Source organism: Alosa pseudoharengus, unplaced genomic scaffold (assembly GCF_046254945.1).
Source record: "Alosa pseudoharengus isolate Yale_2024_CS ecotype anadromous, Long Island Sound unplaced genomic scaffold, YU_APseudo_1.1 YU_APseudo_1.1_scf_13, whole genome shotgun sequence".
Taxonomy (NCBI): Eukaryota; Metazoa; Chordata; class Actinopteri; order Clupeiformes; family Clupeidae; genus Alosa; species Alosa pseudoharengus.
Window position 1 is genome coordinate 21,326,448 of NW_027468598.1, and position 26,454 is coordinate 21,352,901.

The 26,454-nt window shown below is 42.6% G+C and overlaps 2 protein-coding genes across 3 annotated transcripts; one reads left to right on the top strand and one right to left on the bottom strand.

Moving 5' to 3' along the window:
- Positions 1 to 2,462: 2,462 nt before the first annotated feature.
- LOC143121869 (sodium- and chloride-dependent GABA transporter 2-like) lies at positions 2,463 to 12,299 on the top strand. Of its 2 annotated transcripts, none has more exons than XM_076282517.1 (13): positions 2,463 to 2,541; positions 7,816 to 7,956; positions 8,293 to 8,380; positions 8,576 to 8,708; positions 9,017 to 9,151; positions 9,466 to 9,569; positions 9,863 to 9,987; positions 10,158 to 10,270; positions 10,566 to 10,706; positions 10,808 to 10,910; positions 11,152 to 11,252; positions 11,687 to 11,857; positions 12,143 to 12,299. In XM_076282517.1, exons 1-13 carry the CDS (start codon positions 2,478 to 2,480, stop codon positions 12,263 to 12,265), a joined length of 1,542 nt encoding a protein of 513 aa, XP_076138632.1. In that variant the 5' UTR covers positions 2,463 to 2,477; the 3' UTR covers positions 12,266 to 12,299. The 2 variants fall into 2 exon arrangements, with proteins under 2 accessions (XP_076138632.1, XP_076138631.1); XM_076282516.1 differs by lacking the exon at positions 2,463 to 2,541 and adding an exon at positions 7,610 to 7,681.
- A 5,515-nt stretch (positions 12,300 to 17,814) lies between these two features.
- On the bottom strand, positions 17,815 to 26,121 carry LOC143121875 (CLOCK-interacting pacemaker). The gene is made up of 4 exons (XM_076282520.1): positions 25,498 to 26,121; positions 24,145 to 24,321; positions 23,442 to 23,608; positions 17,815 to 21,076 (listed from the first exon to the last, which is right to left on the bottom strand). The coding sequence occupies exons 2-4, from the start codon at positions 24,311 to 24,313 to the stop codon at positions 19,694 to 19,696; spliced, it is 1,719 nt and encodes a 572-aa protein (XP_076138635.1). The 5' UTR covers positions 24,314 to 24,321; positions 25,498 to 26,121; the 3' UTR covers positions 17,815 to 19,693.
- Positions 26,122 to 26,454: the final 333 nt, after the last annotated feature.

A 26,454-nucleotide genomic window follows, 5' to 3' on the forward strand; every position in this document is an offset into this window, starting at 1 on the left:
ATACTGACTTTGCACACATTCACTCCTCAGCACTCTCAAACATTTCCCAACTCTGAACTCACACTATACTGACTTTGCACTCATTCACTCCTCAGCACTCATGACCCCCCCCCCCCCACACACACACACACAAACCTACAAGACTTTTAGCAATTTTACATCCCTCTCCCTATGCTACAGACCTTTTATTTATTTTCTTATTTCATCACACATCAAAACACACACACACACACACACACACACACACACACACACACATATCTGACTTTCTCCAACTTTTGCACATCTCCATAGAACTTTCATATTTATTATTTTTGATTTCTCCTCCATCTACCCATGTCCTTGATTGCCTAGCCTTTCTGCCCCCCCCCACCCCCATCCCCAACACACACACACAAAAAACCCACACTTACACTCACTGTCATCACCTCATATACATACAGCACACTGCTTGCTACAGTAAGCCTCCTCTACTTGCTCATACTTGCTGCACACTACCCCCCCCCCCTCCTCCCTACATACACAGCACATTGTCTTCAGGATCTAACCCTAACCCTAACCCCCCCCCCCCCCCCCCATATCCCAATCCTCCCCCACCTTTCTTATGCAGCCCTTGCCACTTAATCTACTAAACCCCTCTTCTACTGCACTTTTTACCCCCCCCCCCCATAAATGCACAAATAGGCTGACACCAGACATAATTTCACTGCATTTCTTACTTCCAGTAACTATATGCATGTGACAATAAACTTCCTTGTATCCTTGTAACTATTTCAAAATAAATGCCCTTACTACAATAATTCACTATTAAATAATTTAACTATTTACTCAACTATTTAACTGTTCAGTCATTTATATCATTCTATCATAACTATGACTCCCGCCAACTGTTTCCTCTGCCCACAACTGTTTCCAAATAAAAGTTTTGCATTTTATGTTAATGTTTTGCATTTTCATGCACTTCCTCGAATTTCCTCGAAATTACATTTTCTAGTTTATCATCTGTTGTGTTTCAAAGTGTCTTTTGATAGCTGGACTCAACCACAGGGATGGTTGAGGGGTGGTTTACTGTTCCTTAAAGCATGTTCAGTCATTGATCTGAGGCCAAGTCTTTTTTGTTTTTGGAAGATGGTCAATAAATAGCTCAAGTTGTGTTGTTTGAGTTTAGATATGTGTTATGGAAACAGATGTTACCCACCCACCTCTGCAATATGTTCTCTATGTGTTAGTCATTAGTCATGGGCTGAGGTCAGATGAAAATACACAAAAGACATAGACTGCACGTGTAAGATTTATGCGTTCATGTTCATGTGGCAGAACCTACTGTAGCCAAAGTGATTCGAAGTAAAATAGATTACAGTACAAGACAGTCTTATTATAACGTCAGAACCAAGTGTCCAGACTACAGGTTATCAAGTAGGCCTAATTTTGTGAGGTTCAGGAGAGAGAAGGGGCCTATTGTCGACTTTGCTGGCAGAAGGCGATGGCCCAGGAGGGAGGATTGGAGGAGCGTGGCCACTGGGCTGGTAAAGCAGAGTACCTCTTGGCTGTTGCAGGGAATGTGGTGGGGCTGGGAAACGTGTGGAGGTTCCCTTACCTGTGCTACAAGAATGGTGGAGGTAAGTTCATAAGTAAAGGGTGTTTCGCCCCAATTTTTTTTCTATCGTCCAACCTGAGTTATGAATCAGTGAAAATAAAAACTCATAATGCCAATATGGCAAAATGTTTAGAACTAAGATTGCGTTACATTGATTTATTTATATTGATTTTATATTTATATATTATATTGCACTGCAGAAACTTCCTATCTCATAAAATCTAACCAAGAGTTATTAATCTTATATCAAAATTAGAAAATCTAGTTGGTATTGTTTTCAATATAAAGAGACTTACTTAGTGCTTTCTCGTAAAATCATTTCATTTAATTTGTAAGAAGAATTTGACTTATTTTAAGACGTCTCATCCTAAAAACAAGCAAATTTGTCTGCCAGTGTGTTAAGCAAATTTGTCCTAAAAACAAGAAAATTTGTCTGGCAGTGCATTGAGTAAATTTGTCTTGATAAGACAAGTCTCTTCATACTAAAAACGATACCAAATAGATTTGTTGATCTTAATATAAGATTATTATTATTATTAGTAGTAGTAGTATAGTAGAAGTAGTAGTAGTAGTAGTAGTCGTAGTAGTAGTAGTAATATTATATTAATATAAGATAATAACACTTGGTTAGATTTTATTTTTTGTAGTGTGCAACATTCAAACATAGCTAGATGTTAGATGATCCTCTCTTTTGGATATGGAATGGAAAGTAAGATATATTCATTATCTATCATTCACATTCATCTGTTTGTTAATCTTAATTTCTCTTTTGGACTTAAAATAGTAACGTGTATTGTTAATTTTTTGAGGTGCCTTCCTTGTACCCTACTTGGTGTTTGTGGTCACCTGCGGGGTGCCCCTTTTCCTCCTGGAGACCGTCATGGGCCAGTTTACCCAGGAGGGGGCCATCACCACCTGGCATAGGTTGTGTCCACTGGCCGTGGGTAAGCTTAATAGAGACAAGTAGTCTGGAAGTCAAAAGGCAACAAAAATACACAACAGCGCTCTACTGGGTAGGAAAACATTAACAGAGATGACACACAAACTGTACACTAGCTCATCTAGATACTGGAAATGAGTTCATGGCGTTCAAGAATGTGCTGGGATTAATATATAAGCACCTCGTTGTCAGAGATACAGACATTTAGAACCCTGTTACCAGCTCTAAAACTGATGATACACAAGACCTGATCCTGTGTATTGTTGTTGCTGGCACGCTCCTATTTACATTAGGCAACATTTATTTATATTTTTTCATTTATTTTTTCTTTACTTATCAGTAGGCCTAGGACAATTATCATGATCATCCAATCGAAAACATGGAACAGGTGTTTGCTCAGCAACATTGCTCAAATAGTTGCCCCATGCATCTAGCCTGGAAAATCCAGACCCTGATAATCTAGAAAGATTAAGGGTCTGGCAAAGAACAATGTAATGGCCCAACTCGAGGGGCGGCAACAAGCATGCATTTAAAAATCTCACTGCACGCAATTGGATAACACTAGACCATGTTTACTCTGAATGATTCCGGACTTCGACGCAATCGGATAACACTACGGCCAATGTGTACTGTCCTCCAACGTTGCAGCGCTGTCTTCATCAGTTTAGCTGGTTCCCCGGAATGTTGGAGTAAAAGTAACGTGCATCTTTGCTCTTTGAGAGAGTGTCTCGCAGAGACAAGCATTGTGCTCTCGCGAGAACTCTGGATTTCCAGGGTACCAAGCATCATCACCTTAAAGGAACACGCCACCATGCATTCTCCACATTTTTAGCTACAGTTTCATGTACCACATCAGCATTTTTGTTCAGTGAATCTTTTGTAAATTGCTTTAAAATGAATTGCACTGTAAAAAATAATAAGTAATGGTTACTTGAAAAAAGGGTGGAAACTCGTTGCCTTAAATAAGTTAAGTAAACAAAACTTTTCTCTTCCAAGTTATGTTTACTTGATGTCTACAAGTAATGCTTACTTAGAAGAAGTTATCCTTACTTAAGACTTTAAAGTTCTGGTTACTTACTTCCAACTAGTAAAGTTTACTTCATGCCCTCGAGTAAAGCTTACTTAAAAACAAAGTTGTATTTACTACTGTTAAATGAGTTACCCTTACTTTGAGTTGTAAAGGGTACTTTAAGTTTACTTGCAGAATGTACACAAATAGTTGGCACTATTAGATTAGATAACTTTATTGTCATTTTGCAGAGTACAAGTACAAAGACAACAAAATGCAGTTTGCGTCTAACTAGAAGTGCAAAAAAAGCAGAAAAATGCAATGTGATATACAAAGACAGGATAAGAAATATGCGGTGTAAACAGTAGTATACAGTTGGTTTACAGAAGGTGGTTTAGAGTAATATAAATTAGGTATAAATATGTGCAGTGTATTAGCAGAATAAATATGGATATTCGGTATGAACCATATAGACATATATGTACAGTATACAGCTATGTGCAGTGGGGTAACATTGTAGTGCAGAAACAGTAACATTATAAGAGTAGTAAGAATATGTGTATGTGCAGGATGAATAGTATGAAGAGCCGTAGAAAATGCCATGTATAAGTGTAATTACAGTATGTACATTTGTAAATAAATAGAACACTATGGGTGGGATAGAGTAGTGCAATTGTCCACGGGGGTGGGTGTCCCCGGTCAAGGTTTCCATGGTCATGGTGGACACCTCAACAGGCACAGGCAAGGAGGCATCGGGCGGGGGCTTAGTTGGTTGGTGGTCACCGGGATGCAGAGCTAGAGTTCAGTAGGGTGACAGCCGCAGGGAAGAAGCTTCCTCTGAACCTGCTGGTTTGGGTGCAGAGAGACCTGTAACGCCTTCCAGAGGGGAGTGGGGTGAACAGTCTGTGGTTGAGCTGAGAACAGTCTTTGATGATGCTCTGCGCCTTACGCAAGCATCACTTGCCCTGGATGGCCTTGATGGAGGGGAGTGAGGAACCGGTGATGAGTTGGCCAGTTTTCACTGTATTCTGGTGTAACCTCTATGTTTCAATCTGTAGTGTTTGAGCAACTGACCTCTGACATCACATCCAAACAAGCACAACTTACATGTCCAGTTCATTGCTCTGCATTTTCAGTTTTCCAACTGCAAAAAGAAAAAGAGGGCAAAATTATTATCAATATGCATCTATTGGCCATGTTTAACTAAAACAGCTGATTAAGTTTATCACATTAAATGTTCATTTAAATTATTTCTCCAGAGACCTAATTAATACTGTTAAGCTAAAAATATTATGATTTGGCAACTGAATTTTCTCTATTGCTTCAGGCCTAGTACATTTATCACAATAGAATTTAAAATGTCAATCATACGTTGGAATTATATGACGCCATTTTGCACCTCAATAACGGCACATTTGTTTAAATTCCACACACTGCAACCTAAGTCCTTTTGCTAAATCACAACGAAAGATTTTAGATAAAAGACCATGGCTTTCTCAGTCAGTAAGGTTATGAGTCCAATTATCAATGTTTTATCAATACAGTAGGAATATCGACGTAAACCATACACAGTTTAATCTTTACACGTTTTGAATCAACTTAGCTGCTAGCATGCTAGCAAGCGTTTCTCATGAGAAACGTTAGCTAACGTTAACGTTAGAACAAAACTTCATTAAGAGCTCATGAAGACAACTGCTATTGGCAAATTTATAGCTGCTACAGCCTAGTTCTAGACCCCAGGCGCCACCACTTCCTCATAACTTCGATAACAAAAAATATCAAAGGGCTTGAATACCTAGAATATTTTTTTTCTGCTCTGCATGGTCTGAGGCAATGTTAACTCGCATAGCTGCTATCAGTTAGCTGTAAACTGTTAACGTTAGCAGCTAGCGCATATATCGGCCACTTAGCAAGTTGAACTTAACATTACCCCAGCTGTTAATGAAACCGAATGTACAGTTTTGCACAAATGCTGTTAGTTCAACCTATACTGTAAACATTTGACACATTAATACATACTGTAAACTTACCGGACAGAGTAAGTCACTGGTGAAGCTGCATTACACTCCCATCCCAAAAGTCAGCCACACCGTAACACTGCCGACCGTTGGCTGTGGAATCCAGAACGCTCCCTCTGCTGACTGTGCGCGTGTGCACTGCGTGAGTCCAGTTTACTCAGGTCGTAGTTGACCGTGGTAAAGTTGGTTTTATATTGGACGTTGGATATTCGACACATTCGAAAAATCTATTTAGCACTGACTACGAGGGTCGAGTTTGTGTCAAACCAACTTTAATGTGTTTAAACAAGGCCTGCCTATATTACACAAAGCTTCTTTTGTCCAAAAACCCATGTTTTGATTTTATGAATTTTTTATGCTGATAAAAGATTTCAATCTATTATGCGGCTTCACCTTTTGACTTACCCATACTAAAACACATCTCCTGAACTCGCCTTACTGCCCTTTCTAGTACACAAAGCTTCTTTTTCCCTAAAACCTACTGTTTGATTTTATACAATTTTTAATGTTAAATGTTTCAAATCTATTATGCGGCTTGCCCTTTTGACCTACCCATGTCAAAACACATCTGGTGAACTCAGCTAACTGCCCTTCATACTACACAACACTTCTTTTTTCCAGAAACTCACTCTTTGATTTTATATAAATGTTTTACTTTATAAAAATGCTATAAATCTATTATGCGAATTGACCTTTTGACCTACCCATGTCAAAACACATCTGATGCACTCAGCTAACTGCCCTTCATACTACACAACACTTCTTTTTTCCAGAAACTCACTCTTTGATTTTATATAAATGTTTTACTTTATAAAAATGCTATAAATCTATTATGCGAATTGACCTTTTGACCTACCCATGTCAAAACACATCTGATGCACTCAGCTAACTGCCCTACATAATACACAAAGCTTATTTTGTCCAAAAACATACTCTTTGATTTCAAAATAATTGAAAGCGCTCGTGCAGTCAAAATGAATGGGAGTCTTCAGAACAGGCTTTCAGTCACCCTGACATAACAGTGTGTAAAGTAGCCTATAATGTGAATGACTTGTTATTTTATCAAGGATTTCTTTCTTTTTGCAAAAAATAAAGTACAATAGGCATTAATTAGTAGGCCAGGAGCATGTTGAAATTATGTGGCAAATTGCGTTTTTTATTACAATGATAAAATTGTAAAAGGACGTGACCGAAGCTGAGGCAAGCCAGGCAATAGGCCTATAGGCCCGACGGTAATTGTAAAGCAATTTACAAAAGATTCACTGAACAAAAATGCTGATGTGGTACATGAAAATGTAGCTAAAAATGTGGAGAATGCAATGCAATCAAGCATTTTGGATGATATATTTTCACAAGCTGGCAGAAAAGGCAACAGGCCGATGTTTTATTTGGAGACTGTTTTGCGAGACAGAGACTGAGTTTGCTGCTGATATTCTGGGGATAGGCTACAACATAGCCAATGTACGACTTTAGCCTTTTAATATATTTGCTGCATTGGATCAGTCTTCCTAGAACAGGCAAGGGCTTTCTAGCCTCACGTCAGCAGCGCTGCATCACCCATATAGCCTACATTAAAACAACCAGCGGATGGTGGGCGGGTGCCGTTTCGAAAATTGGTCAAAAAACTTTGGTGTTGATGGATGGCTGATGGATGATAAGTTTTGCTATGCAGTTATGGTTGAAATAATAGCCCATCGGCGCATCTCTAGTGTGTGTGCCTCTCTCTCGCTCAGAGGGGAGAGAGAGGCTGAGGGTCGATCCAGCATGGATTCTAAACTCTGTGGTGGATAGGATCTACAATTAGGTGTTAACAATACTACTACGCTAGGTCGAAGTACTCCCAAGTGCTATTGCGCCACACATTGTAGTTCTCCGGTTTATTCGCTTGGAAAATCGCCACGTTTCACGTTGCGTGGCCTAGCATTTCTATCAACTAGGCCTACTCGTGCAACTGTATTTAAGTCGGTAAAACGTGGATGTTTTTGATTACTTCTACGCTTAGTTGCCGTCAAAGCCCGCTAGCATAGCAACATGCTAACACAGTCCAGCCGCGCACCAGAGCGTTTGAGTGCACGTACGGACACGGGAGAGGTATGACTGAACTCGTAAAAGTTAAGGTAAGAACATATATTACTACTGACATTGGGTGGCGTGTTCCTTTAAGAGAGATCGTGGTCAATTAGAATAAGATGTTTGCTTATAACCCCTTACCACCGTACCTTGTGATGGTCCTGTACCCTGTATTGTTTAGGTATTGGCTATGCTGGACAGTTGATCCTGGTCTACAGCTCCATGTGTTACATTGTCATCCTGGCATGGGCACTGCTGTACCTGTGCTTTTCCTTCAGCTCTACATTACCATGGGCTAGCTGTGACAACACCTGGAACACAGGTATGGAATAGGCAGAATCTGGAACACAGGTATGGAATAGGCAGAACCTGTAACAGAGGTATGGAATAGGCAGAACCTGGAATAGAGGTATGAAATATGTATTGGCAGAACCTTGTACATGGATGGCTTCCTAAAGCATCCTAAATTTAAAGTCACTGAACACTTAAAATCAGGTATCACTATTTGCTTAAAATGGCTGAAGGTACAGGAGTTAGTGTCTTGATGAATTTACATTGACCTTTAAATAGAATTAAGAGTATGTTTATAAATGTATGTCTAGGGTGGCATGGTTTTATGCATTATATACTGTAATGTAGCACTCTTATTCTGTCTCAGAAAACTGTGTGGATATAACTGGAAACAACAAGACATTCAACTGGACTGAGCAAAGTAACTCGACATCGGCTGCTGTAGAGTTCTGGGAGTGAGTTAGCAAAGACAGATGCTAATTTTATTAAATGTTGAACTCCAACACTGTCAATAACAGAACAGGGCTACTTCTAATCAAACATTTAACTGTGAAAGATGATACCGGCGGTAATGTCTGAAAAACATATTAATGGGAAGACATAGGAACCATAAAACAAATGTTCATCCTTTGAGATTTGTGTTCCCATAGGCGTCGTGTGCTGGCAATCTCAGCTGGTATAGAGGAGGTGGGCAGTGTACGGTGGGAAATCCTCCTGTGTCTCATCGCTATGTGGATCATCTGCTACTTCTGTGTCTGGAAAGGAGTCAAGTCTACCGGGAAGGTGCAGTATACTATATCAGTATCATGGAGCCAAACGATCTGACTTCGTCATTCTCCATCCTCCCTCTCTCTCAAATGCACACGCATGCATGCAAAACGCACACACACACGCGCACACACACACACACACACACAGGCTCAGTTATTCATCTCATCACCATCTCTCTCACCCTCCCCAGCAATCCAATCAAAGTGTGATCCAGCACTGTCATCTCATGACCTCAATCACAGAGTCAAATATAGAGTTGACTCGTCAGAATTGATTTGTCCTGCTGGTGTTTCTGTGCTCTGTTGCCCCCGTGTCTCCAGGTGGTCTACTTCACTGCCACGTTCCCCTACGTAATGCTGCTGGTGCTGCTCGTCAGAGGGCTCACGCTACCTGGAGCTCTGCAGGGGGTCGTCTACTACCTTTACCCAGATCCCTCAAAACTGTTAGAACCTCAGGTATCCTTGACCAATAGCGCAGGCCCTAAGGGCTTGCTGAGTAGTATACCAAAATGGTTAAAATGCAAAGCATGTTGGTTGTAGGTACCATGATAGTGTATTCCTGGTAGGTTCATCTGGGTTCACCCAGGCTATTAATGAACAGCATTTGATTCAAATTTCAAGGGATTTCTGTCACATACACAGTTATAACAGTATGCAACTCATCCTGTGGCGATCCTGTCTGACCTGATGAGGAGAATCCAGAGGATCAGTAACCTTTGACCTACTCCCGTCCTTCACTCTAAAGCAGTGTGTGATTACTGTCTGCACAGGTGTGGATGGAGGCTGTCTCTCAGGTGTTCTTCTCCTTTAGTCTGGGGGTTGGCACCCTGACCGTTCTTGGGAGTTACAATCCATACAACAACAACTGCAACAAGTGAGTTCAAGCATTCCAAACTGTGAAGGCGAGAAAAGTGTTAATGAAAACATGAATAGTGAAGCACTTTGAAATAACTTACTGAGGTACGCTAAATGGAGAGCAGTATTTTCTGCAGAAGTGGCATGTGTGGTTGGGGTAAAGACTGTCTTGTGGCACTACAAAACTACTAACCATGAAGTGAACCAAGGCTTAGACAGGTTTGGTTGGACAACTAAAGTTGGACAGCTCTTGGAATAGCTCCAGTACAAGTGTCCAAAAATGTAATTCTGTTTTCTGTGTTTGTGTAATAGGGACTGCCTCTGGCTATGTGTACTGAACAGTTGCACCAGCATGGTGGCTGGATTTGCAGTCTTCTCTATGCTGGGATTCATGGCTCATGAACAGAATGTTCCCATAGAAGTGGTGGCAGAGTCAGGTACTTTACCTTAAACAGTATACAGTGTGAATAGTGGTCTAGCACACTCACACTTTGATTATTAATCTATTTAACTTCATTTAATCTCATTAATTAAACTTGTCTATTCAACTCACACCTTGTTTTAAAGAAAGAGATATATAGCTGTCTGTGTTCCCTTCATCTCTCAGGTCCTGGTCTGGCCTTCATTGCGTACCCCCAGGCTGTGGCCATGATGCCTTTTCCACAGCTGTGGGCGGTCTGCTTCTTCATCATGATCATCTTACTTGGCCTGGATACACAGGTGTGTATACACGCACACGCACACACACACCAGACACACACACACATTCTCTCTCTCTCTCTCACACACACACACACACACACACACACACACACACACACACACACACACACACACACACACACACACACACACACACACACACACACACACACACACACACACACACACACACACACACACACACACACACACACACACACACACACACACACACACACACACACACACACACACACACACACACACACACACCCTGCCCCAGTGCCATGTGAACATGTTATTTGAATCCCAGTTTGTCATGATGGAGGTGGTGATGACGTCGGTAACTGACCTGCTGCCCACGGTGTTGCGGCGGTCCGGGGGGCGGCGGGAGCTCTGCTTGGTGTTCTACTGCCTCATCTGCTTCAGCGTCGGCATTCTCATGGTGACAGAGGTGAGCAACGCCACCGCATCCAAACAGCTAGTGGAAGAGGAGGGAGGATGGGACACAGCAGACTGCGGAAATCTTCTCATCATCACTTTCACTTCCCCAAGGGTGGGATGTATGTCTTCCAGATATTCGATTACTATGCGTGTAATGGGACCTGCCTGCTATTCCTTGCGGTCTTCCTGTCTCTGGCAATGGGCTGGCTGTATGGTGAGTACCACGTATTCATAGGACCAGCCAAGAGTGTCATAGACCAGCATCTACCACAACGGCCAATTATATTCCATTGGGGAAGACATCCCAATGTCCTCTACACATTCAACAAAAATGACAAAACATTGACAATATCTAATTTTATTATATCATAATTATGACATGTCTGTCTATTAGGTAAGTGTTGTTGAGATCCCTTTTCAATGGCATTCTCTGTACTTTACCATCTGTGTCTCAGGTACTGAGAATTTGTATGACATTGTTCAGGACATGACCGGGTCAAGGCCCTGCCCCATATTCAAGGTGTGCTGGAAGTATCTGACCCCTGCTGTATCCCTGGTGAGCATATCAAGAGTTTCCCAGAACAGGCGCTAAGAGCATGTGAGCGCTTTTTCCCCCATTTCAACCTGAATATTGGTGTGGACATTTCAGTCGTAATTTGACATTGGTGTGGACACGTCCTTCGGTCCCCACGCAAATCTACGCCCCTGCTTGTGCACACAAGATAACAAAACACCTTATGGGACTTCAGAGCCTCTATAATATAGTCAGAATTAATTATAGGAATATGTAGAAAAGGCACATTTTCCCTTCTAGAAATTTGGTTCACCTGTACAACCTCAGTGATACTCTAGACCAACATACAAAGATGAATTGTGAATCATACATTTTACAACCCTTTTTCATATTTGACTATAATTACAGCGTGGGTTGATTAGTTTTCCTTTCAGTGGCAACTCTCCAGGTTCAGTGATTTCTTCCTTCTCTCTCAGGTCTCCTTTATTTGCTCTCTTGTGGAGTACCAGCCGCTCACCTTCAATCGCTGGTATGTGTACCCAGGCTGGGTGTACGCGCTGGGCTGGATGATGGCCCTCTCCTCCATCATCCTCATACCAGGGCTTGCTCTCTTTCATCTCACTACAGGCAAAGGCACATTAAGAGAGGTGGGGCTATTGACTGCACTTATTCCGAATGATGCAAATTAAAAGTACTGCTGCCTCTAATACTTAATAGCAAAGCTTTTCAAGATCCACAAGATCTTCAAATATATCAATTTTGTTCTTTTACAAGTATTAATTAATTGTGTATTACACAGTAAGTACAATGACACAATGCCAGCACAGGTTGATGTCAGTAAAAATCTAACGCTTCATGTGGTTCTTATGGACTAATAATAAGAGTGAATGAAGTATAACATTTCTCTTTTCGACTGACCGGTGTCTTTGCAGCGCTTGGTTCACATGTGTTCTCCTACTCATGACCTTCCCTTGACCCGGAAGCAGAAGTCAGAGCTTCAGAGTCTCACAGAGGGGAAGGATTGTGTTGCCATGGCAAGCCAGGCAAAGCACTGAAGTACTGGATGTGTGAAACGTTTTTACAATAAAATATGTTGTCTGGCTGAAGTTAAAATGTTTCGGTTCATGATATCTTTTGAAAAAGAATCTTTGGTAGCCTAACACTTTACTTGACGGTATCTACTTAAGAGTGACATGACACTTTAAATTCTCCCTGCTGCAGTAATGCCATACTGTGTATGTTCACTAACCGGAAAACTTGACTTGTAAAGCTGTTTGCATGAATAATTTTCAATTCAAATATTGACATTTTGCCATAATATTGCCTGGGCCAGCTATGACAACAACTAGAACACAGGTAAAGATAGCATCAGGGACTATCCTATCAGATATGGAATGTTGTCATCTGTATAGTGATCTATATTCAAAACAGTCTTAATAGTACTCCATGATAATAAATCTGCTACATGTGAAGACGTGTACACACAAAACAAAATCTACAACTAGACCGCACAAATCAACTCTACCTGCTCTGCTACAGAATTTTGGGAGTAAATTTACACATTAAGCATGCCAACTATGTCTTTAGGGCTATCCTTCATATTCACATTTAGTATTTCAAAAGTAAAAGTATTCTACAGGTAATTGAAAAGGGATGCCCATTCTCTTCAGGCGTAGTGTCCTGGCACTCTCTGTCGGAGATGGTGTAAGGTAAGGTGGGAGATCCTCCTGGGTCATTGCTGTGTGGATCACCTGCTACTTCTGTGTTTCTGTGGAGTGAAGTCTACTGGAAAGGTGCGGTAATCACTGACATGAATAGTGAGCTGGTTTGGCCTCTGACTACTAATATTCTCTGAATCTTTCCATAGCTGCTCTGCCTCTAGCAGACATCCAGGAACACCCACACATGGCAACACGTGCCTGTGAATGCCATCTGGATCTCTCTCACACTTCCATTATGGCTGTCTCTTCTCTAAGTGTGATCCAGCAATGTCATCTCATGACCTCAATCACAGAGTCAAATATAGAGTTGACTCATCAGGACTGAGTTGGGTTGTGTAATTTGTCCTGCTGGTGTTTCTGTGCTGTGTCTCCAGGTGGTCTACTTCACTGCCACGTTCCATTAAGTGATGGGGCGGTGGTAGTGTAGTGGTTAAGGAGCTGGGCTCGTATGTAGTACCCAGAAAAGTTGTGGGTTCAATTCCCAGCTTCCACCGTTGTGACCTTGAGCAAGGCATTTAATCTTAGCACGAGTTGCTCCGGTAAGATTGCCAACCGTCCCGAATTGTCTGGGACATCCCGTATTTTGGGTGATTTTGATTTGTCTGGTCAGGGACAGCTTCAGTCCCGAATTTCAATCACAGCCTCATCGCCCTGGTAAAGTTGTCAATGGCCAATATAGTCTACTGTAAACGCACCTACAGTGTTCAGTGTCGCCACTACCACCACACAAATCTCAAACTGCTTTTCACCCTTCTTAGAGAACATCATATTTACAATGTAAAAATACAGCAACAGCATCTTACATAAGAATAATACTTTTTTGGGTCCTCTCTCAGTCTCCATTATGCAGCAGATCTAACTTGAACGGTATGCTATTCGGGAACGCGTCTGAACGCGAATGAGGGAGAAAGGGTGGCAGGTTCCAACTGGCTTGTCATTGTTTTTTTTTTTATATATGTTTTTTTTGGGCTTTTTATGCCTTTAATTTGATAGGACAGTGGAGAATGACAGGAAGTGAGTGGGAGAGAGAGTCGGGGTGGGATCCGGAAAGGACCGCGGGGCCGGAATCGAACCCGGGTTGCCGGCGTACGGTGCAGGTGCCCCAGCCAGTTGCGCCACAGCTGGGGCCTGGCTTGTCATTGTTGATAATTGATTTAACCTTTTTAATATAAGAAACTTTCGAAAGGAAATCATGAGGACAACAAAAACAAAGCTAGAGGAGATTGCAGAGTTATCCGGTTCCCACTACTGACTGACTGATTTATAAAATGTGAGAGGGCACTTTGACCTAGGCTGCACGCACTGTAATTTGGACTGTGATAGAATATGAATAGTGGTCTTTGCCTTTGTGTAATGGAATTGGTGAGTCTTGAAGTCTTCAATAATCCGTTTCCCTTAAACTAAGCATTTACATGAAGCTCATGATATGGCAATTGAAACACATTCAACTCAGATAGGGGGACACCAGGTTCATAATTCACTTTTAATTGCAAACAGAAAATATTTAGCTAGCATCAAGCTTCTTGACTACTTTGTGATTAATACCATTTGAATAATATAAAACAGTCGGGGTTTTTTTTGGAAGGGGGGGGGGTTGAAGTGTCATTTGGGGCCTCATTTGGGGTTGAGGAAGTGAACAACCCTATGCTCCGGAGACAATGGCCCTTGTAATATAATACGTAAGTCGATTTGGATAAAAAGTGGCAGCTAAATTAAGTAATGTAATGTAAATGCTGCTGGTTCAGCTCATTCGAGGGTTCACACTACCTGGAGCTCTGAAGGGGGGGTCGTCTACTACCTTTATCCAGAACCTTTTGGACCCTCAGGTGCCCCTGTGGTGTTTTCACACCTGGCTGTCATACCAGTCTGAATTAACAGTCCCTGATGTTCTCTATGTTGCCTCTGGTACTCATATGCCAAATAATGACACAACAACTTAATCTATAGCAAGCCTTTTCATTTCAAAGAAATACATTTGGTTGGTGAAATTACATTGCATGGATTTTTTTCACCAAGAAGTTCTACCGTGGTGATGCAACAAATGTCAATAATTCAGCCAGAATGCAAGTATAGTCCAAAAAAAGGTGTTATTCATCAAAGATGTCCCACCACATAAGGCAGCAGAATCAGGTACAAAAACATGGTTAAGGTACATTGTGCTATTAATGATAGAATTTAAAAAATACCCCATATCCCACATAGACTTCTCCTGCATCTCTGGTCCTGGTCTGGCCTTCATTGTGTACCTCCAGGCTGTGGCCATGATGCCTTTTGCACAGTTGTGGGCGGTCTGCTTCTTCATCATGCTTCTTCTACTCGACCTGGATACACAAGTGTACACACACACACACACACACACACACACACACACACACACACACACACACACAGGTGAGAGGTCTTACTTCCACATCTTCCAAGTCATACATACCCTCTCACACACACACACACACACACACACTACATGACACCAGAAGAGGTCACAGAGATATGCTTAAGCAAGATTGGAAAAATGTATTTGGTATGGCTAAATACTATTACTATTCAAATCCCACGTCACTCAGCAGCGACATTCTGACATCGGTGCACATTTATTATGACCACCACTAGCGTATCGTGGTGTATGATTAGGAGAGGAGCTACGAGGTAGGAATGTCACACACACACACACACACATATAAACACAGACGCACACACAGACGCGCACACACATGCACACATACACACTGTTACAAATGCTTGGCTCAAAGCATGAGAACATAAGGGAGGTCCACACGTAGGTAACAATAAATAAAGAGGCAAGCACATACAAGCATACACAAAAGTTGCAAGAGTAGGGGTTGGAGTAGGAGATGGAGACAAATTGACAAGCGTGATTTATTTTCTTGGAGAGGCAGGGAGGATGTGCAGAACTGAGCAGCGGTCATGTATTGTACCACTATGCGGTACATCTAGTTCAAAATCCTTTGATCTTAGCCACCCTCAACTCTTTGACTAACTGTCCTTCTCCAGGGGAGCATTTCATTCCTCTGATTATTTCAACTTATTGAGTAAGTGGTAAACCTTCTACAACAAGAGTCCTATGGCACTGTTTTGTTTGGAGAATGAATCCATGCAGCTCTTCTATTAGGAGGTTTACCACTTACTCTAAGTTAACTTGCAGGTTTGTCAGTAAACTACATACTTGGAATACCCCCCAGAGCTAAGAGAGAAACTCCTGCTGGTTTACTGTCTCTTCGGTTTCTGCATTGGCCTTGTCTCCATCACTGAGGTGAGAAAGAAACAGACGGCTAGAGAGAGGTGGAGAGAACTGTTTTCTTGAATAAGAGACATTTAGTGTGTTGAAAACAAAATATTTTTTCTCTTTGTGAGTGATTGGATCCATTCCTAACATCACAGGGTGGAGTGTACGTGCTGCTTATCTTCGACTACTATGCCTGTAATGGTGCCTGCCAGCTATTTGTAGCCGTCTCCCTGGCAATGGCCTGGGTGTTTAGCGGGTCCTCAGCGTCCTTGACCAACAAAACAAACGCTAAACAAAAACCGAGGCTCTGGGAATCATCATGTGTCGTGTGAATCTGAAGGACATTTAAAGTAGAATATAGTTATAATATTCACATTTTAAAATGTTGAATAATTTAATTTTAAAATGTAATTTATGACCAGTAGAACTGACTCCACCATGCTTCCCCTTATGCTCAACATTCAGGCCTACCAGTAGATGGCAATGTTGTGGAATTTGATCACTTGTCTTGTCCAAACCAAGACCTTGCACAGTGATCAAGTCCTTGTCTTCTGCAGTCAGTGATATTCTCTCCCCCGTAGATGGCCTTCACTGGCTACATGGTGAGCTACAAGGCCCTGATCTACAACCACTGGTATGTGTACTTGGTGCATGTGCTTGACTGGATGATGTCCTTCTCCTCTATTGTGATGGCTAAGTGGTATGGTCCTCCACACACATTGACGCGCGGTCCCAATTGTTGGGAAGCACACAAACCCCCCCACATGCGCGTTGATGACTAAATTCTTGCCATGCGCCGCAGACACAGGAGCATGTCACAGCCTTTATTGTATCTGGGGATTGGGAAGGGGAGTATCAAACAGGTGATAGTCACCTATGTCGTCCTGCAGAGGATTTACTGTACCTTTGACCCAGAAACAGAGGAGTCAGCTTCAAGATATGGCATCAGATGTGGGGCTTAATGTTCTGAACATAGAAAACCAAGAGGGGCAATGAGAAAAAAATAATACTCCTAGTTTTTGTTGATCAAAACCAAAACCAAGACTAAACGATATTTTGTAACCATGACAGTAACTAAAAGACCTTTTGTTAACATGACAGTAGATTCTGTGCATCTTTTGTTATCATAGCTACGGTTAGCAAAGGCAACTTTTAGGAATCCAAGTGTTATTTTTGTATTGCAATAACACGTTGTGCTTTGTACACTTTGTTCTTTGTACTTTATAAACAAATTAATAGCAAAGTTAAGGCATTAAGCACATTTTGTTATGTATTCATGTATCGCTCAATTTACAAATGTCTCTCAGATAGTGAGGATGCCATGCTTTTAAGCTGTGGACTCATTTTTTCTCCTTTCCTTGTGCCATGACAACCACGACTGGTTACCTTGGAGATAAGATTGATGTGTCACAAGATTTCAATTTCATTACTAATAACAAAGGCAGTGGAAACCTATATACCACAGAACAGCAGGCACACACAGAGCCTCTTGTACCCCTCTACGGAGTGCTGTACGCTACTGCAGGTAGGGATAATGAGGACCTGTATCATTGCCCTGAAAACAAACTTCCCCAAGAGCTAAATGTGGACCATGCAGGGTTCTTATAAAACATGTGGAACAAAACAAACTGAGTGTTGCTGTTGAAAACATCAAGCAGATTTATTGTCTTTTCACGTGGGGGATGTGCATCTTGATGATGTTTTGTGTTTTGCGTGTAAAGGAAACATTCCACATGAAAACACAGGGAAAGAAAAGAGAGACACACTTCTCTCAGAGAAGCACAACCAGAGCCAAACCCAAACCATCATTTTCAAAACCCAGGCTTATCTATTCCATTACCCCAAAACAGGTTTGAAAACCAGGAAAATAAGCACTCATCTCTCTCTCTCTGCATTGACTACATCCATAACAGCTGTTGTGCGTTTCTATCTTCAAATGCTTTGTTAAAAACGGACAAAAACAGAAGTTCATGTATTGAAAACTCTGCTTGTCTCTGTTTACTGTTTACCATGTCGCCATGTGCTCTGCTGAGATCACCAGTGTGACATTTTCGGGAGAAGGTCCAACTTTTTATTTACTGGTGAGAAAAAGCTATAAAATCAAGAAGCTTAGCTCAGAGCAGCTAGCGTAAACTACTGCATATTTCTTTTACCAGAGTAATGTTCAAGGCTTGGTCCTACTATAATCTATTATCTACGCAAATTGACAGGCCTACAGGAAAAATACAATGGAAAGAGAATCACTCACAAGAAAATCTGCAAATTTCTCTTTCTCCCCCAAGGATGTGATACATCTCTGCAACATGTTCAAGGTGGCAAAGGCCAGAAATGCATGAAAATGCTACAGAGCAGTGAAATGGAGTCCCCCTCTTCGCCTTAAAGTAAAATCTTCTTCAGCCAGGATAAACAAATACATCTATATAATCACATCCACATCCAATCTGTTCATTTTCAGATTAAGCCAAGTGTATCAAAATTTGCTGTCAAAGAATAAGTATAATGAGAAAGTGTAGATACTGACAGGTAGAGTAAGGCTGCCACTGACATTTTACTCAAACCAGGAGTTTTGCAAAGACTGAGGGGGAAACAAATATTGTCATGAAAACCTCCGACTGGGAAAGCCCCAACAGGGAGTCTGAGTTGGCCTGTTCACAAAAAATATTTGCATGGTTAGCTTGTGATAGACATTATGGCCAGCATTTGATTGAAAACCAAAATATTGTCTTAAAAATTATTGTTCAACGGTAAAGTAATCACACTTTTCATCTTTTAAATATCTAAAAAGTGGTCAAAAAAAAAAAAAAAAAAAAAAAAAAAAAACTCTATAAGAGGCATGTCCTTTTTTTAATCAACCCAACCCAGGAGACAAAGTCAGTAGCTGCCTGCCCCATTTGCAGTCTCAAGGCCTCACAATAAAGAACAATGGAATTCAAAAAGAAGTATTCATAAAAGACAAAAGGTGATATTTTCTTTTTTTATCAGTAGGATGTTCTTTAACATCACTGGTGCTGTTGAATACCAGCAGCAAAGCCTGCCTCTGTAAGAAAGAACATCTGAAAGTACTTCAGATCATTCCTGTCCAGCAATTGGCATGCACGTTATACGGATAACAAAAAAACTTCATCAATTCCACTGCCTGTTCACTTGTGAAGGTAACTCATCAATTGTGACGGTCTTGACCAGTGGAAAGTGGAAATCATGATCCATTGACAACTTTATGTTTTACATTGGTAGTTCTGGTCAAACGGGTCAGATGAGACATTTGAAAGTAGGTGATTCTTTGAATCTTTGATTCCTTCAGGTGAAAGATGGCACTGGAACTGCTGAGCGAGAGGGACCCCAAGTCGCTATAGAAACAGCAACATGAAAACCATAGCCAGATTCTAATACCCAATCAGAAATGAGAGATTTATGGAAAAAAGATGAAAAATTAAGAAGAATCAATGGGCCCCTTTCTCTTGGCTCCGCCCTCATATGAGGCTGATGGGTAAGTGAGTCCAACGCACATGGGATGGCGTCTAAAGCAGGGGGCTGTGGGTGGAGCTGTCGGGGGGCATGAGGAAATCGTTCAGTGATTGGTCATTGCCTCCCTGCCCCCTGAGGTGCCCGTTCTGGTCAAAAACAGGAAGGTCCGGGGGCAGATCATCCATGAGTGCCAGGAGCGGCGACGGCGGTGCCATCTCCTCATGGTGGCTGTGCATGAACGGCACGGAGACGACCACGTCTGCCTTTGCGCTGCTGGTGCTGCTGCCTCCATCACCGGCGCTGCTGCTGCTGCTGCTGCTGCTGGTGTCCGCCTCGGCCTGGACCTGTCCCCGCGAACTGTTATGGCTGCTGCCACTGCTACTGCTGCGGGGGCACTGACTGTCCGGCTCCTTCAAGCTGGGATAGTGGCCGGACTCCGCCATGGCTTGGTGCACTCGGTCCCAGGCGTCGGGCGAGGCCGGGCACGCCTGGGCAGCCTGGCAGAGCAGCTGGGTGTGGTGGCGCAGCTGAGCGATGTCGCGCTCGGTGGCATTGCTCTGGCGTAGCAGCTCCTGCGTGCGCAGCGTGATGTCCAGCAGCCCCGACTGGCTCAGGATCTCCACCGTGTTGAGGAACCGGCGGTGGCGCCAGCCGTGAGACGTGCCGTGCTGATTCGGGTTCTGATTCGGACGCTGCTGCTGCTGCTGCTGCTGAGGGTGATGATGGTGATTATGATGATGACCCCTGGAGGAGCGATGCGGAGGCGCGGCCAGCTCGCAGGACGAAGACAGGGAGGCCGTCTCCGTGCTGGACACCGAGGGCGAGCCCAGGCTGCCCGAGGTGGACGGGCTGGAGGGAGGGTGCGGGCTGCGCCGCACGTGGGGGGGGAGCTCGCGGGCTCTTCCAGGGACAGAGGAGGAGGAAGAGGAGGAAGAGTGGGAATGTGAGGAGTGGGAAGAATGGGAGTGAGAGCCATGGGAGTGGGCCCTGCCCTCCGGCTGCTTGTGGACGTGCTGCTTGGGCAGCTGGGAGGTGGTGGACACCTCCTCACGCTTCTCCTCCGTGCACACCCTCTTGCTCTGGCAGTGGTCCTCAGCTGTGCCACCAACACCCCCCATGCCGCTACTGCAGCTGCTGTTGCTACTGCTTCCGCCACCACCACTACTACTGCCTGCCCCAGCATTAGTCTTGTCCGACTTCTTGCTGGGGTGGGGGGCAATGCGGGGGTAGGAGTTGAGGATGGGGAGATAGGTGGCTTTGCTCTTCTTGCTCCCGCTGTCGGCCCTCCGGGGCTGGGGCTTCAAGATGTGCATGGGGGCCTGAGAGGTCACCTCTGGCTGCTGCACGAGGAACACAGTTGGGCCCTGGACGTTGGTCCCAGCGCTGCCCCAGGGCAGAGGAGCCTGGAGGAGATGTTCCTGAGCCGCCTGTACTGGCTTAGGGTGGAGAGCGAGAGACAGAGACAGAGACAAGGGGAGAGAGAGACAGAATTCACTCTTGCAGAGAAAAGGTGGACCTCTTTTGAATAGCCTGCAGAATGGACATTTCCAGCTTTTCAGGTAACAAGACATATGCAGGGACACTAACCAAATTACTGTATGTATTTCTTTTGTTATGTGAAAAAGTTGAGAAAAGGTCCATCCTACAATACATTTTTCAGTCATTGGTTTCTAACCCACTAGATGGTAAAACTAAAAGACTAGAAGATTAATTAACCATCAGGCCTACATCTTCAGGAAACACTGTAGAATGTATTCTCCCATGCACATAAGTTTGGAAATGCTCGCAGCTACGCACTTTTCAGCGTACTTGTATTCTGTCTGTGATTTATATAGCTACCATGAAGGCAGTTATAGGTTTTGAGTGAAGCAACCTAAAAAATCTGGGCATTTCTGATGTAAACTACGTCTCAGTGATTAGACGTCATCAACGTTCCATTAGGTGCAATCAGAATTTTTGCCTGTAGTTCTGGGTCTTCCCGGAAAAAATATTCCTATTACCTTGTTTTGTGAAATTCCGTGGATTCTGTCTAATTAATGTTGCCATAGCAAGGTCTCCTATTCGAATGGTTTAACTTATTAATGTCATTAAAATGCCCTCATTTTTGTTGAAGGTGACTAACGGCAATCTTTAAACTACAATAGACGTTTAGTTTAGATACTTATCTATATGTGGGCAAAATTTTTATATCTTTTGAATGACTACCACGGGAGCTATTCCCCCACAAAATTTGGTGTCATGGCCCGAAAATGTAAGCGCAGCCAACACAGCATAAGGTCAGACTATTTTGCTCATTCATATTTTCATCCTTTGGGTCACAGCTTTTTTTTCAGTTTCAATGGGAAATGAAGGACAAAATAAGGACGTTTTGCAAGATTCAAATGGCCTGTGTTTTGTTATTACCAAACCTAAAGACTTTTTGGTTTTGTTTAAAAGCTCTATTCAACCTCTTTCTGTCTGTAATATTTGTTTATCCATTTTAAAGATTTTGTTCACATACCTATTTGAAAGGCTGTAGTGAGTCAAGTGCCACTATAAGAAAACACCATATTGCATTTGAACTTGAAGTAGTAGGACTAGTTCATACAATGATAACATACAAATAACGTCACATATTTCAGTTTTTCTGGGTGTCACATAATATTTAATAAAACTGAAATCTAAATATAATTTTACCATTATATGGTTACATTGTAGCCTGGGTGAACCCAGTCTGGAAAGGGTCTGATGTCCGTTTCTGAACTTCCTATTTTGTGACTTCCAGGGGCTTAACCAGCAGTGAAATCAAACTTAAATTAGTGCATGGAACTCATACCAAATCGTTTCAGAAGTGCAGCAAACACATATTTCTTGTTAACGAAATTACATTTTCCTGGGTTTTTGGTGATTTGGAAAGAGACATCATTGGGCTCTTTTCCAGACCAACCTGCAGAGCTAATTCAAATGTGCTAACAGGTTCGCCTGGGTTACACTAGCACTACAGCAGCCACTAGTTTGATTGAATTTTAAATAAAAAATTTTTTTTCATGAACCCAACAACCCTGGTTTCACCAGCCTCACTACCTCGTTTCACTTTGTGTGGAGAGTCTGGATAGTCTGGGAAACATTGGGAAATGTCTCGTAATTGGCGTGGACTTTGCACTAACTTTGAAATCATTGGTCCAGCCTAATTGATCACGTTGATCACGGTTTCCTAACATTACTTCCTACTTTGCCTAACTTTTACAAACTGATAATAAACCGCATCGGCAGTCAGGAAACAATGCATTTACCTTTGCTGTATAAATATACACATTCTTGCGACTGTAATTTTTGGTGTTTGTGTTGCTTCTACTGTTTACCTCGATTTTGAAAAAACAGTGTCATCCCCTTTTGTCACAGAATGACCCGCCATTAGGGAAACGTAAAGGCATTGAGAGGAGCCAGACTATTATGCCAGTGCAATGAAAATGAGCCCACCTTTATCCAGAAGTTAATCTGAGGGCATGATCAGAGCACGTAGGGAAAAATACACGCAATTTCAATATGTGCATTATGCTATGCTATGCATGTGACGAATAAAGAAACTTGAACTTGAACTTGAATATGTGTAAGTGAAGGCACATAAAAAGGGACTTAAAAGCACAAATGAGAGAATACAACCCACAGCGTTTACAAAACACACAAATGAACATAGGTCTTTAGAAAGTGTATATTCCTCAGCGTTCCTCATTTTTAGAAAAGACTTTAGCCAGTACTTTAACTGAGACCAAAACAAATCTTAACTCTAAGATTCTACAATTTGATAAACATTTCACTCACCTGTTTGAGAACCACATTCTTGATTATGAAGATGGGTGCAAGCTCTGGGGTCCCCGACATCAGCATGGCATTCCCTTGATGAGAACCCTGGTGACTGCCCCTGGCTTTGAGCTGCCTAATGGCGTTGTGTTGGTCCTCGTCTGTCTGCAAGGAATCCGAGCCATTGTCTGACAAACAGAAACAAAGACATAAGAGAACGAGACGGGCAGAATGAAGGACGAGTGAAAAACAATAAGATAGGCGAGACAGGGGGGTTCAATGAGGGAAGAGTTGATAGAGAGATTGAGAGGAGGGGGTGGGGCTATAAACGTCTGATAAGAGAGAAACAAAAAAAAGATGTAGATGATTTACGGTAGATGATAAAGGGCCTTTTTCTTAACTTTCATAATTTTAGTTCAGGTTAAATTCCTCAGAAAAATCACAGATTATCAATGGGTTATTAATGATGATTGATGTTAAACAGAATATTTTCCAAGAAGAACATTTGACAGAACAGGAATCAATGGCATGTATCCATTCACATGGAGGTACCGGGGATGACTGAGTGTCGACGTCACTGTAGCAGATGGCATGTTTATATGTATGCGGCGTGTGTTTTTTTGTGTGTGCGTGTGCGTGTGTGATGGAGAAGGAGTGACAATGTGATTTCACACAGGAAACGGGTAGGTCTAGTGTGAGAAGGTGCCCGATCTGAGCCGCTTACCTGAGTAGCCCGAGTCCTTCTCGGAGCTGCATCGCGAGCCACGCCCGTTGGCCTCCTGCTCTGCCTGGGCCTTGGCGGCGCGGGTGGCCAACAGCGTGGCACTATTGCTCTTGTCTTTGGCAGTTTTGCTGGCCATGCGCGGCGCCCTCTCCCCTTGCTCCTTGGGCATCCTGGGCCCTGGAAGAGGCACACAACAACAGGGCAGATTAAAGAGCTCTGACCATCTACCTTATGCCCACGTACACCCACGACACACATGCAATGATATATGCTGTGAGTTTAAACAGAAATGCGTTAAAAGAGGAGGAGGATGCATGGATGGAGGCATCATATCTGACTGTTGAAAGTCATAGAAAGATGTATAAAGTTACATAAGAGATGGAGAATAAAGAAAGACGAGGGGGAAGAGGTGCCATGAGAAAAACAAACATAACACCATTAAACACACACACACACACAATATGGCAAATCTTATTAGCTCCACAGGACAAACAAGAGATGGCTATACAAACAAATAAAATAACATCTGTCCAGTTCATCCAGAATCATTTATATTTTTAATAATTTCAATAACCTAGACCCCAATTTGAAACATTTCCTGCACATACACTGCAACTTTCAGCCCCTCTAGTCAAAACCACATTTTAGGTTTAATATGGAGAATCTGTTTATTAATGCCATCAAAAAGAACACTCTAGGATGTATGTGAAGTATTACTAACAGATTATTTCTCTCACTGGCCTCACAGACTTGCGAACTGAAAAAAAGCCTGTGAGTAGGTCTAGTCACTTTTTAAACCATCAAAACACACAGTGATGAGGTTTTACTATGAAGTGAAATTAGATTTTTAACATTTGTAGGCCTACAATAAATTGGCCTTCAACAACCAAGTTCATTGTTTTGATAATCAATCACTGATGAGAAGTTCACTACAGTTCGACTATACACGTGTTGTTTTAAAAGTATTTCTCATTCCTAGTCTACACCTTGTGTTTGCGCTCAGTCCCACACGATGTACCCCGCCCTCTCCGAGTGTTATGTAATAGCCTACAACTTGACTAGAGTTCCTACACTGCACAGTCTATAGGGCCTACTTACTCTTTTCTTAGTAGTAAACAAGACACCATTTGGGCCACCACATACTTTATGACATTTAGGCAGACCGATGGAATGAAATAGAAATAGAAGAAACGCGGTTATTTGTAGCCAACCCCTCAAGTGAAAGCGACAGCGGCGCGGAGCGCGCGCGTCCATATTCAGACTGGATTATTTACCCGATACCTAACTTGCACACAGTTGAAAGAACAGAGCCCTAGGGAAATTGTCACGGTCATATAATTATAGCAAACTTACCTTTAAAAGGGGAAACAACTCACTTTGCACCCAAGTATCTTGCTATAGTGTCATCCGCTCGAGCCCTAAGCAACACCTTGCTAGCTCCCTCTTCTGCTTAATTTCTTATGCCGTATCATCTCGTTGACACTGACGACGGGCCAGGTCTACCTAGCCTCTTCATCGAATTGATACCTGTAGCGATTATCTACCAAAGAAGCAAGTTAACGGTTTGCTCGTGTGTGTTCAACTATCGGGTGGGCAAGCCACCTGAATCAAGCCCCGCCTCTTTTACATCCCCTAGAACTGATTGACATCTTCCCTTCCCGATAATGACGAGAGAATTCATTCCAATACCAGCCCAAAACCAAGTGACGCAGACAGTCGGCAGCTCGACCAATCCTGCGAGGAGGCACGTGTAGGGGAGGGACAAGACATCCGCGACTCGCAGCCACAGACAGCTGGGACGATTCATAAGCAATAGGTGGGGCAGTCGACAACACCGACTGTGTAAGATTTAGATTTGTTTAACCAGATTTGATCGCACATGTTGAGCGTTTTGTTTAGGCTAAGCTTGTCCATTCACAATGAAGGCCTACCCGTCCCGACGAGTTAAATAGCCTACATGAGTCAACGGATAGCCTGGTTTGTTAGACATCCAATTATCTAACTAGGTGTTTTACTAGGCTAGTTGAGCCTGGGTACACAAAGAGATATAAAGTATAACCTATTCTGCTGAAAAACCCAGGTCTGCATGTAAACATCCATGAAGCGCACAATTAGGGTAGGCTAGCCTACCGCTCTTTGTAGGACAAGTCGTTTTGGACAAAAAGCCATTTTGGAAATAGCCATTTTAACATGTCATGGACAAACTACTAGATTAGTCTATCTGAAGTGAAGACACGCAAATGAGTGGTCAATAAATGTGAAGCCCGTTGAAAGCGTGCGCCAAAAAAAACAAAAAAAAAACACAGCGAC